The 13,049-nt window shown below is 41.0% G+C and overlaps 1 protein-coding gene across 1 annotated transcript; it reads left to right on the top strand.

Annotated features, from left to right (window-relative positions):
* Window positions 1-2,109: 2,109 nt before the first annotated feature.
* On the top strand, window positions 2,110-3,951 carry LOC307038780 (zinc finger BED domain-containing protein 5-like; the record flags this gene model as incomplete). Its single annotated transcript, XM_079680458.1, has 1 exon — window positions 2,110-3,951. The coding sequence occupies one exon, from the start codon at window positions 2,110-2,112 to the stop codon at window positions 3,949-3,951; it is 1,842 nt and encodes a 613-aa protein (XP_079536584.1).
* Window positions 3,952-13,049: the final 9,098 nt, after the last annotated feature.

The raw sequence follows: 13,049 nt of genomic DNA on the forward strand, positions 1-13,049 counted from the left end.
GGCTTAATGAAGCGTGCAGTGCTGTGTGTGTGAGAGACAAGAGACTTTACAGCATGTGTGTGCCCCCCCGTGGTAAATGGTTTCCCCCCCATTTGATTTGTTCTGGAGCCGACCCTGCCTATCCCCTCTCATCGGGCTTAACTGAATAACCCTTTAGAACCGGACCATTTCTGGTTAAATATTTATTTAAATGAATTAATCTTTCTCTTGTTAGTCAAGGAATTCAATGTATGATGGTTGGTCCTGCGTTTGTGTTCCGTTTTGGTGTAAAATGTAGCCTACATTTAAATACAAATATAATTATAGTAATGTGGAAGCCTTTTAGAAATGAATTGCACATAATAATTCCCACGGAGCTGTGAGCACTTAAACATTTATTTGACGCTTTTCCACTCATCTTCCAGTTGTCAGTTTTCCTCTGTTGAAATCATGGATGAAATGGACCAGCTGTGAAGGTGGGGGCGGGGCTTTTATACGCGAATAGTGAAAACACTGCCGCGTTGTCTGCTCGCGTGTATCCTCCGTTTTGTCTCCTCCCGCACCCCTCCTCCCTCACCCCTCCTCGACTCCTCCGTGTGCATTTCCGCTATTTGGACGTCGTTCAAAATGGCGTGTCTTGATCGATTTCCGGGTCAAGTCCCGGAGGAGGGGAAGAGAGGAGTCGAGGAGGGGTATTGTCCTGTCTTCTCCTGTCTCTCTGATGTCCAATATCGCGCATAACAGAGGATTTAGACATTGTGTATTCATTGCATACTTCCACACGCCTTTTCTCCTCATGGACTCATTCATGACTTTTTATTTAATGCATTTTAACGGCTGTAATCGTTGTTACCGTAAAACGAGAAGTGTAGTCAATCAATCAATCAATCAATCAATCAATCAATCAATGTTTATTTATATAGCCCAATATCACAAATGTTACATTTGTCTCAGTGGACTTCACAGTTTGTACAGAATATCAGTATGAAAATACGACACCCTCTGTCCTTAGACCCTCACATCGTACAAGGAAAAACTTCCAGAGAAAACCCCACAGTTTAAAGGGAAAAATGGGAGAAACCTCAGGGAGAGCAACAGAGGAGGGATCCCTCTCCCAGGACGGACAGACGTGCAATAGATGCCGTGTGTAAATTGAAAAGATAATACATTTGCAACATAGGTAGTCCAAATGTTTGGAAATGCATGTGTGTATAATAAGAAGATGAATCCACGAGGATATCCATCCAGGACTTATGATCCAGGACCACAGCCACGACTCAAGATCCAGGACTCGCAATCCATGACACAGGACCGCAGGATCATCCATGACTCCGGATCCCGGCGTATATAGACACCAAAAAGAAAGACATTTGGGTAAGCTGGGTTAATCGGAACATGAGAGTACACAGGTATAGACAGAGAGAAGGAAGAAGTAAGATGTCCCCCGACAAACTAAGCCTATATCAGCAAAACTAGGGGCTGAATCTAATCAGCCCTAACTATAAGCTTTATCAAAAAGGAAGGTCTTAAGCGCACTCTTAAAAACGGATAGGGTGTCTGCCGTCCGAACACAAACTGGAAGCTGATTCCACAAAAGTGGAGCTTGATAAGAAAAGGCTCTGGCTCCCATTGTACTTTTAGAGACTCTAGGAACAACCAACAACCCTGCATTCTTGGAACGCAATGCCCTAGTAGGACAATAGGGTATAATGAGTTCTTTAAGGTAAGATGGCGCCTGCCCATTAAGGGCTTTGTAGGCGAGAAGAAGAATTTTAAATTCTATCCTGTGTTCTATAGGGCAGTGGTTCCCAAACGGTGTGCCGCGGCACACTGGTGTGCCGTGAGGCAAGTCCAGGTGTGCCGTGGGATTTTGTGACAAACATACGTTATTATTGCAATATACAACTACACAAAAATAATTATTTTTTTATTTACTATATCAGTACTTTGTATGCACACATTTCATAATACAGAGGCAAACTCTATACCTAAAAACGATTATTTAAAAAATAATCCTCACAGAACCCCGTATTCCGCTGTTAACGCAGTTGCGCAGGTGGGATTTATAAGACTGTGACACATCAAAGGCTGAAGGACAATATTAAAACTGAGAAACAAGCAAGCGGGAAAATGGAGCGCTTTCTTGTGCGGAGCAAACCAGCAACCACCAGTGTAGAGACTGCCGACAACCCACCACCGAAAGAGAAGAGGAAAAAAACTGTCAGCAGACAGTACCATGACAGTTATCTGTCTTATGGCTTCATTTGGACCGGGGATGTGAACAATCCTCAGCCCGAGTGCGTCGTCTGTCGGGAGAAGTTAGCTAATGCTAACATGGTTCCAAGCAAGCTGAAGAGGCACTTGGAAACCAAACATCCCGCCCATGTTCACAGTAACTTGAACTACTTCAGAAGAGCGCGGGATCTGAACCAGAGGCAGCAAGGACGTTTGTTGGATTCTGTGAAAGTGTCTGATAAGGCAATGGAGGCGAGTTACATGCTAGCGGAGCTCATTGCAAAGCAGAAGAAGCCTCACACAATAGCGGAGACACTCATCCTCCCTGCTTGCACAATACTTGCAGGTGTCATGCTGGGTCCAGATGCCGCAAATGAGCTATCGAAAGTGCCGTCGTCTGATAATACGATCAAAAGAAGAATCGACGACATGTCCGAAGACATTGAGGAACATTTGGCAGAGAAACTGCAGGCGAGCGGCAGATTTTCCCTCCAAATAGATGAATCTACGGACATCAGTGGGGCTGCCCAACTTCTGGCAAACGTCAGATATGTTGATGCTGACTCCATCAAAGAGACATTTTTATTCTGCAAAGAAATGGAAAGCCACACCACGGGAGAGGAAATATTCAGGGTAACTAATGACTATTTTAAAGAGAACAGTCTGACCTGGAATATGTGCGTCGGTCTTTGCACAGATGGTGCGGCGAGCATGACGGGGAGAGTGAAAGGATTCATTGCTAAGGTGAGGGCACAAAACCCACATATCGTGACAAACCACTGCATTCTGCACCGAGAGGCATTGGTTGCCAAAACCATGCCCCCGGAGTTGACTGAGGTGCTGAATCAGGCCGTGCAGATGGTGAATTACATAAAATCAAGGCCCCTGAAATCTCGCCTCTTCTCCCAGCTGTGCGCCGAGATGGGAGCCGACCACCAAAGCCTGATCCTGCACACAGAGGTACGTTGGCTGTCACGGGGGAAAGTCCTATCCCGTCTTTATGAGCTTCGGGAACAGCTTTTGGAGTTTTCAGGTGAAAACGCTGTCCCACATAAAGACAAGCTCGCGGATGAGAGGTGGTGCGCCAGGCTGGCTTACCTCGCAGACATATTTGGGCATCTGAACGAGTTAAACGCCAAGCTTCAGGGAAGGAATGAAAACATTTTATCGTCCACAGATAAGATTCGGGGGTTTATGGGCAAACTTCTCCTGTGGCAGGAGGCTTTGGAGCAGGGCTCCATGGACATGTTCCCGCTGACATCAGCTGCGCCGCAGGCAGCTAAGGAGCGCGCTGTGTATGCGGAACACCTTCAGACCTTAAAAGAGAGGTTTGAGCAGTATTTTCCACGTGTGGCTGACATCGAGGACTATGACTGGATCCAAGACCCATTCCACCAGGAATCCTCCACAGAGAAGCTCTCCATGAAAGAGAGAGAGGAGTGCGCAGAGCTCCGTGTGGACCGCACACTGAAACTCAAATTCAGTGAGCTCCCACTGGATCAGTTTTGGTTGGCTTCTGCATCGGAGTACCCAAGCATCTCCCACCACGCGATTGAGCAACTACTTCATTTTCCCACTACCTACCTGTGTGAGCTGGCGTTCTCTACTCTGACTTATATGAAGAACAACAGCAGGTCACGGCTGTCTGTTGAACAGGACTTGCGAGTTGCCCTCTCTTCAGTGCCACCGAGGATTAAAAAAATCTGCGCGCCCCGACAGGCACATGTATCCCATTAATCTGTAAATAGGCACATTTTAAAATAGCACATGTTTCAATGCTGATTGGTGAAATGTTATATTCATAATTTGTAGTTCAGGACCATGTTTCCTTGCATTGACAGTTCTCTGTGCTGAGTTTCTGCTGAGTTTCCGTTGCCTCATTTTTAATTTTGTGACCTGTCTGGTTTAAATGAGTGTGTTGCTGCTTTGATGAAGCCTAATTTGCTAAAGTTTAATAAATTATATAATATATATATTATATATATATATATATAATATATATATATATATTTATATTTATAAATTAATTTAAATTTGTTTTCGTTAATAAATATTTCATTAGTAATATAGTTGTCTTTGTCACATTTTATTTGCCATTAGTAAATAAGTATGCACATTTACAGATATTTTACATGATATGAGTGATAACACGTGTTATAAGGGCTATTTTAGGGTAGGTGTGCCTTGAGATTTTTACTTGTCCTTTGGTGTGCCTTGGGCCCAAAAAGTTTGGGAACCACTGCTATAGGGAGCCAGTGTAAGGCAGCCAGAACAGGAGTAATGTGGTCCCTTTTCCTAACTCTGGTTAGTACACGAGCTGCAGCATTTTGAATCAGCTGAAGCGACTTGACTGACTTCTTGGTACACCCTGATAATAAGGAGTTACAATAATCCAGCCTTGAAGTAACAAATGCATGGACTAGTTTCTCTGCATCGTTTTGAGGCAAGATATGCCTGATTTTTGCAATGTTACGTAGATGAAAGTAGGCGGTCCTTGAAATTGATTTTATGTGGGTGTTAAAGGATAAATCCTGATAGTCACTGTTGATATCCGGAGACTCATTCCAGTAAAGCTTTTCAAAATAAACTTTAGCAGCAATGTTAGCCATAAGCCAATGCTAACCGAAAAATGTTTTCAGAATAAAACAGTTTTAAGCTTACTGTATGTTTAAACTAAATTACGTCATTAAACATTGATTTAAATTTCTTACAGATAGTAGCCAAAAACCTTTAGGAATCCAAACTATAACATATAATAAGTACCTTATCAAGATTGATGCAAAACAAAAACAAATCTTTTTAGAGAGGTTTAGAATTTTTTTTGGGTGATTGACACCTATTATAACAATTAGAGCCAATATAAATCGAGGGGGAGTTCCTAAATCCACCTCAACATTACCATTGAGGAGTGAGAGTGATGCACGTGCAATTTGCCCAAAACCGAAAGCTCCGTTACACTATATCAGGGGTCTCCAACCTTTCTTCATCTGAGAGCTACTTCGAAAAAATGAAAGTGTCCAAGAGCTACTTGCATCACATAGCTTACATTTATTCACATAGCCCTCATCAGTTGAATTAAGCTATACTTTTGTACACGTGTGAAATTGCAATACCTAACGCTTATCAAAAATCTTAACTTCACATCAAGGTCCAAGAAAATAAGCATTTCTCACACATTAATATGGCCCATGGTAGGTACATCACTGAAAATGCATATAAATGTCCTTAATCACTACCTGACAAGCATTTCACTCATTTTGTTTACAGTTAGTGTGATGAATGGCGCTGCATGGAGTCCACCATAGAGGTGTATGCTGGAGTGTACCCACTTAGGAGTCATTTAAATGTTCATCAGTCAGTCTTGTTCTGCATTTAGATTTCATGACATTCATGTCAGAAAAAGCTGCTTCACAAAGGTATGTAGAACAGAACCAAATAAAGCAGACATTTGCAGTGCTGCTTGGTGAATGTTCTTATAGTTTTCTGGGTCTACAAGGCTCCAGAAATGTTGTGAGTTTTGCTGAGACTTAAAATGAACATTATTTTGGAGATATCCACAGGATTGACACTGAATAGTTGTTCAGACATCTTCTTCTTCTTCTTCTTCTTCTTCTTCTTCTTCTTCTTCTTCTTCTTCTTCTTCTTCTTCTTCTTCTTCTTCTTCTTCTTCTTGAGATTACATTATAAACCATAATAAATCATTTGTATAGGTCAAGCCTCCCTATATCTGTGTGTGAAATTGTTCCATCCTCAAAAACAAAAAACGAATACTTCTGCAGTCGAGCTGCAGCTTCTACGGTCTTCTGTTAAAAAAGGACACTGAATGTCCTGAATGTTGCATCACACACATTACTTAAGTCTGAACACAGCAGACAACAGGAGTATTTACAACAGCATTATAAAAACAAAAATAGTGCATGTGGGTGCACACATACATTCTCTGTCTTAGGCTGCGTTCACATCGGACACGATGCGATATTTGGGAGTGGCGCGATTACATGTAAAGTCAATGCAGAACAGACGCAAATTCGCTTCGACGGCGAGCATGAAGCGGTGTACGCGGCGCGAATCAAGCGATTGAGGCGATTGAACGGTGCCGCGTCAAACGCGAGAGTTCAATTTTTTCAACTCGAGCGTCAAATTCACGTGACGCGTTCTCGCGGAAGCCAATCAGCGGTGAGGATCTCAGCCTGCCGTTACTGACGTTCAACCAGAAAACATCAGCCATTAGCTGTTAGCAGTTAGCACACAGAGATCACACCTCCTCATATCTGTTCAGAAATTGGACAAAAGTTAAAGAAGTACAAACCACAGACTGTCTGTGTCATGGCGAATACAGTCGCTGGTTTATTTATGTCTGTAGGCATACTTGCAGGGCCGCCCCTGGCCAACTTGGGGCCCCAAGCGACATTGTGAGATGAGGCCCCCCCCCCCCCCCCCCCAACCGACAGGAGTGAAACATTTTTTTTTGGAAACAAAGTAGGCTACTTTGCAAATATAATTCCTGTTTATTATTATTATTATTATTATTATCAACACAGTTACTTTTTTATGGAGTGAGGTAAATGGTAAATGTGCATGTATGTCGTTCAGTATGCGTTTGCAGGTGAATACGTCTGCATTTCCTGCCAAATACTAGCCTCGAAAAGATTAAAATATAATTAATGCAAATAAACTACTTCTACTAATAATCATAATCATAATCAATTCAATAATATAAATACTATATTATTTTATTTTAATATAGTTGTAATATAGTCAAGACAAAACATGCTTATTACATGCTCAAAAACTGATATTTCTTAAATCTGTATTCAAATGTAGTTCCCTCTGTCAGCAATGTATCAACAACTACACACACATTTCTATCAGTATTTCTCTGTGTTGTGGTTGACATGATGATGACTGTTAGGAGTTAAGGGGAGAGGCAGAGCATCACCATGAAATGTGCAAATTGACATACAAATGAATAAAAGGGGAAACAATGCTCCATGTTTTTTAGGCTGTAAACTTTAACTGTTATGTAAGCCAACTAGACAGACAGTGCATCACTCTTCCTCCTGTACATTAGCAGATAAAAGGCATAAAATACTTGAATGAATGGTAAATAAAGAATGCTGGAAATAACTGCATCTCCATTAGCCTATATAATATGCAGAGACTGCCTTCTTCATGTCGTGAATTGCAGCTGATGTTTTAATATGGCAATTGGCAATTTGACTTATACAACATTCGCAAGTTGTACATTTGACTCATACAATAACCCACCTTCGAGTGATGCTCTCGTTTCATCATGTTTTGTTTTTTTCCCCTCTTGCTTGCGCCGGACTGAAACTGTATTTTCACCGTCATCACTTCACCTGCACTAGTGGCCGTATCAAAGCCGTGATGGGTGAGATGTCGATTCATTACAACGGTGTCGGGTTACAGACGTGCTCCCCTTGTCACCTCTCTCTCACTCTTGTTGGGGCAGAATCTCTGCTCCGCGCCATTCCTATATGAGCGGGTTCTCAAAAGAAGGAAAAATTCAAAGCAGCCAGGATAAGGGTTTAACAATAATCTGCTTTAATGGTAAAAACATACAAATACATCACCTAATCACGAAGCACTCTGCAGAGTACTCCGGGCTCAGGTTCTACCACCGTGTGAGACACGTCTCAGGAACGGCAAGTCAAAAACAAGAGCGCCGATCTTCAAAATGATCACAAAATTTATACACAGAGTTCACTTCTGAGCGAGCTAGACAGTGAGTTGGCAGTGTTCCATTGGTCGGTTTCCCTTCTGGGCGGGATCCCAGGTAGTAAGTCCACAGTTGTTGATTCCATGTTGCTTCTGTGCGGGTGTGTGTGTGTGTGTGTGTGTGTTTCTGTCCCTCTGCCCTTAGGCAGATCCCCCAATCACTGATTTGGAGTCATGACAGAGGACTCTTTGACAGGACACATACTCATTCCCCCTAAACATCTTCAACACACACAAACATCGTATCATGTACCTTATCACACAACAGTCACCTGTTTTTCTTTATGAAAGCCATATTTGTAAATATCCAAACGCCATCGTCCCATGACAGTCACCGCATCAGTCAACCAACATAAGTTAATTGTTCTTGTGGCTTAATGGCTTCCCTGAACTTCCCTTCTCCCCAAAGTCAGCTTACTAGGAATGAATACATTTGATTGATAAGCTCAAAAGGATGTCTATCTCGTTTACTGCTGGGTGACCCAAGTCTCAAGGCCTGCAGGATGTGTAGGAGATAAATCATTAATTCGACAAGACTTTAACTGCCTTATATCTGAAAATGTATCTGGGAATTCCCCTGTTAATTGCAAGGACTATTGATAATTAACAGAAAGACCCTAGGGGCCTCTTCTTGGTATCAGCGAGGCAGAAGTCACTCAATGCAGAAATCACAAGTTTAAAACACATGAATATATATAAGGTGACATTAAAATGAATATACCAGATTGAACTTTCCTGCCATAACACGTTACTTTAATACTTCAAATAATTCAAATAATACTTCAATTCCCCCTTTTGGTCTCACCCCACGAGAACAACTCACATAAGACATTTGAAACACAACTACTGTCATTCTTTGCTACTGTGTCTGTCCCCCTTCATTAAACCTTTGGGAACAGAACACAACTTTTAATGTCAGTGAAGGAACTATAAGAGTGCGAACCTGAGTGCCAGACAGCAGTGTCCTTGCGTGTTGTTGAATCCTCAGGCCCCCCCCCCCTCAGCGGAATACGCCAACAAGGGCAGCTGATAGGGAGGGGGAGATGCGGCCTTTTCCTTCGAAGGTGGAACTGATTAATCAGAGAGAAGTGGACTCCTCTGCTGTCTCGAGAAGTCCCCCAGCCTGCTGACAGCCGCTTCCGAGTTCTCTGCTGTAGGGATGTCCGCGAGGTCCTTCTCCTCCAGTCCGCTGATGACAGCTTCCGAGTCGTCTGCTGTAGGGATGTCCTCGTTGACGATAGCCAGGTCCGTCCTGATGTGTCTTGGGTCCTTCCAGGTGATTTCCTCGCCGCACACTGGCTCCAGTAGTACCCGATGTCCCCCTTTTCTCCTCGGCGGACGGGATGGGATGTCCTCTGGGTCACTCAGTGGGCCGGAGAACCTGGGGTTGAGCCACCTAGACCTGACGACCTTCAGCCAGATGAACTCCGCTGTGTAGGCCTTGTGCTCCTCGGGTCCCCCTTTTGGCGTCAGGAACCTGTGTGGAGAAATCTGATACCCACCCCTCAAGTCTACGCTCAGGGCTTCTGGGCCCTCAGGTGTTTGACCCACCACTGGTAGGCTGCTTGGAGCCTGTTGGTGGGGTGTCTTAAAACAACAGCCGTCTGTGAACAGGTTTTCTAAATTAGTTGCAGACCTCCTATCTGCCAGTGCCGCTTCAGAATCCTAACACTTGGCCTGTGTCAACAAAATAAACCCCAACATCTTCAGGTGAACTAAATAACATATTTCAATAGCTCTGAATTTCTGACAAGCATCTGTGTTATTATAAATGAAATCCTTGAGATCCTATTTAAAATCTAAATATGAACTGCTAATGTTTCTGGTAATGGAACACACTAATGTTATGGATTAAAAACAACTAAAATCATGATACTGACAAAGTGAATAATTTCCTGGTGATACTGCTTCTACCTGTCACTGCTTAGATATTATCAAGCTGAAAAAATTAATACAGAAATCCAACATACTGTCATCAAATGTCTTTCTATTATGAATTTAAATTAAATGTATATCCCAATAATGATCTAAACAGTCTATGGCTTTTACTTCTTTACCAGGCTAGTTACAAGATGTTGTCTAAATTAAATTCTATCTCATTACATTACTATGTTTTAACTTAACTGTAATATGTTCTTTCTACATTTCAAACCTCAGTTACTTTAATACCTGTTGAAATATTACAAAATTGTTTTCATTATCACAGTTCACTTTCTCATTCTCATTCTGGAATTACCTCTCTCAGTAGCCCCTTGGCCACTGATTCTGCATCTGTGTTACCTGTTATAACTCAATCAATATTAGAAACATGTCAACATTCTTTAGGAAACCTCTCGTTTCCCTTGGAGCTCCAGAATAATGTGTGAGTCCAAAAACATGCTTGGTTAGTCATTGTTTTAGAATCATGCAGTTGCACTGATCACATGCAGACATTTCATTCACACTCACACTGTCAGTCAGGGTCAAAGGTCATTTGGTCTCAGTCTTTTTGGCCATGTGTCGTGCTCTGCAGAGACTTTAATATTCTACTAGCTGGAGTTGTACTAGTGACATCATTGTGTTGATGTCAACCAATGCAACAAAGTTTTTTCTCGTGTTCGCAGCACCATTTTCTTCAGATGTTTAACAAACAAATTATCAATACACTTTATTAATATACCGCCCCTAGGAAACACAATACCTGACAAATGTTGATGCAAGGCATTCTTAAGTCAACCTGCAGAAAACGGCCTTTTGAATTAATATTCCAAATTAAATCAATAATAATAACAATAATCCATTTTATCAATTTGTTTACCCTTAGAAGTGAACATACCTCATAATGTTACATCAGGATGTTAAACTAAGCTTTGGCCAAATCAATCATTATTACTGTTTCAGATCTAACTGGAGGTTGAACAAACAAAACCTTTTTTTGTTTACATCATACAAACCACTAACATATTTTCCAATTTCAGCATCAGCCTTGTTACTCTCAAATTACATCCGAAATAGGAATATTAGAAATGAAACAAATATTTAATCTTCAGAAATGTTCTTAACAAATGGAAAGTAATGCCATCTCTCTATCTAGTGAATAGCCAACATATTTAAAAAATGTCAGATATACAAAAATAAGCCAAAATACTCTATTACTATCAAAGTCTAAAGCTAGACCTAAGCTGAACAGTTCTTTTAATGGACAATTTAATCTAAAAACAAAACTGGACTTGTGTTTTTGTTATGTTTTCTTCAAAATACATTAGCGAACACCTTGTGAAGTATTCACAATATAACTAATCCTCTCTAGGATATGAAATCCATTCATCTTTAACCAGATACTATTTCCCTATTTATTTTTAGTTCATGATAATAATGGTATAACGTCCACACGTTTACCCATAGCTAGGTTCTATGTCAAGATTATCATGTATGACAAAATAATCAGATGTCTTGTTTGCCAAACCAGGATATTAAACTTTAATCTTTTCAGTATTCCAGACCATCATTAAACAATCAGCCTCCCTTCCTAAACACTAAGCATATCGTTCTACACCACCTTCTGGTAAACTCTTGCACAGTTATGCTTTAAAATAATTGCATGATTTCTTCAGAGTCTGAACAGACTGAGACCAGCCTGTCTCAAGATTTTGTCATATTGAGAACAGTCAATGATTCATTGTCCTCTTCAGCTGTAGTCAGTGGCAGGGCCCCCAAAAAGCTAGAACCGGCCCTGGTCAGTGGGCTCCAAGGAAACTCTCTCTGGCATTGGGATGTCCTGAGGGGGAAGGGACCTCTGGATCAATGTGATACAATCAGCAGACACACGTTGTCCTCTGTACAGCAGAAATCCCCCAAAACTGCAGTACCTCTTCACACCACTGTTGCCTTGACAACGAGGCACAAGCAAACTGTCCATACCTCCTCAGAGATGCGTTCTTTGCAAAGTTCTTCTGTTTGCAATGAACAACACTTCACCAACACACTGATTCAGAGTACAACCCAAAGGTGGCGCACAACTATCCAATGCTGCTGTAATCACAGCAAATCAGCTACTGAGAAAAACTCAATGTAAATCTCTCCCCCAGCGGGTGACAAGATAAAACAGCTGAGTGTCTATATGGTCAGGAATGCTGAAACATGTGAATGTTAAACCCATTAATGGTAACAGTCTTCCTATTCTTCATTACTTCAGTTCTAAGTTAATAGGCAAAAAAAAGACACCTTTCTTAACCACTATAGATTCATCTTTTATCTACTTGCTTTTTCTATTCTTTTTCAAATTGTTTATCTAAGTTGTGTGTTACAAGCATGGTTAGATTTGTAACAGAATACAAAACTAACTGTATTCAGCGCTATATATTTGAAAACAAGTAATCTGACTACAGTTAATGAATATATTTTTGGAACACTTAAAGTAATTATTAAAAAATGTAATCTTCATTATTACTAAAGCTGAAACCTAAATAAATCATCACGGAACATTTTTCTGTCCTTATTACTTAATTGTTTCAATAAAAACTAAAAAGCATTGTGAAAACTCCCATTTTTGAGAACATCTCAACACTTTTATTCCATCTAAGCACGAATGTTTATGACAAACTCGTCCTATTAATCCCAAACGATCTTTAATGGTATCAATTGTGAACTTTCTTAATATTAATTATAAATGCAACGTATGTTCTCTTTAGAACAAAGACAGGATAGTTGCAGCTGAAACTGGTTAATAGCCATTTTCTGTTAACCTAGATAAGCCTGTTGTTCTTATATCTAGTAAATATATTCTTATTTTATGTTACTCACAAAACAATATGACATTTTCCAGAATAGTAGTAACTCTATATAACATTTACCCTCTCTATACTTCTTCAAACCATCTGACTTTTCTCTCTCTCTTCCTCTCTGCGCCCTGCAGCTGCCGGCCCAAGCTTCTCTCATCAAAACCTCTTTTGTTCTCCAACTGTGTGAGATGGCTTTTAGCCTCGTGCAGCACCTCTGTCATGCTTAAACATTAACAGATTCCCTCTGACAAACTTACAAAAACCTTCTTTCTACTTTCTACTTTCTACTCCTTCTTCATAAACTTAAAAACACCATTGTGGTGAATCGTTTACATT

This window comes from Notothenia rossii, assembly GCF_949606895.1.
Source record: "Notothenia rossii genome assembly, chromosome: 5".
Lineage (NCBI taxonomy): Eukaryota > Metazoa > Chordata > Actinopteri > Perciformes > Nototheniidae > Notothenia > Notothenia rossii.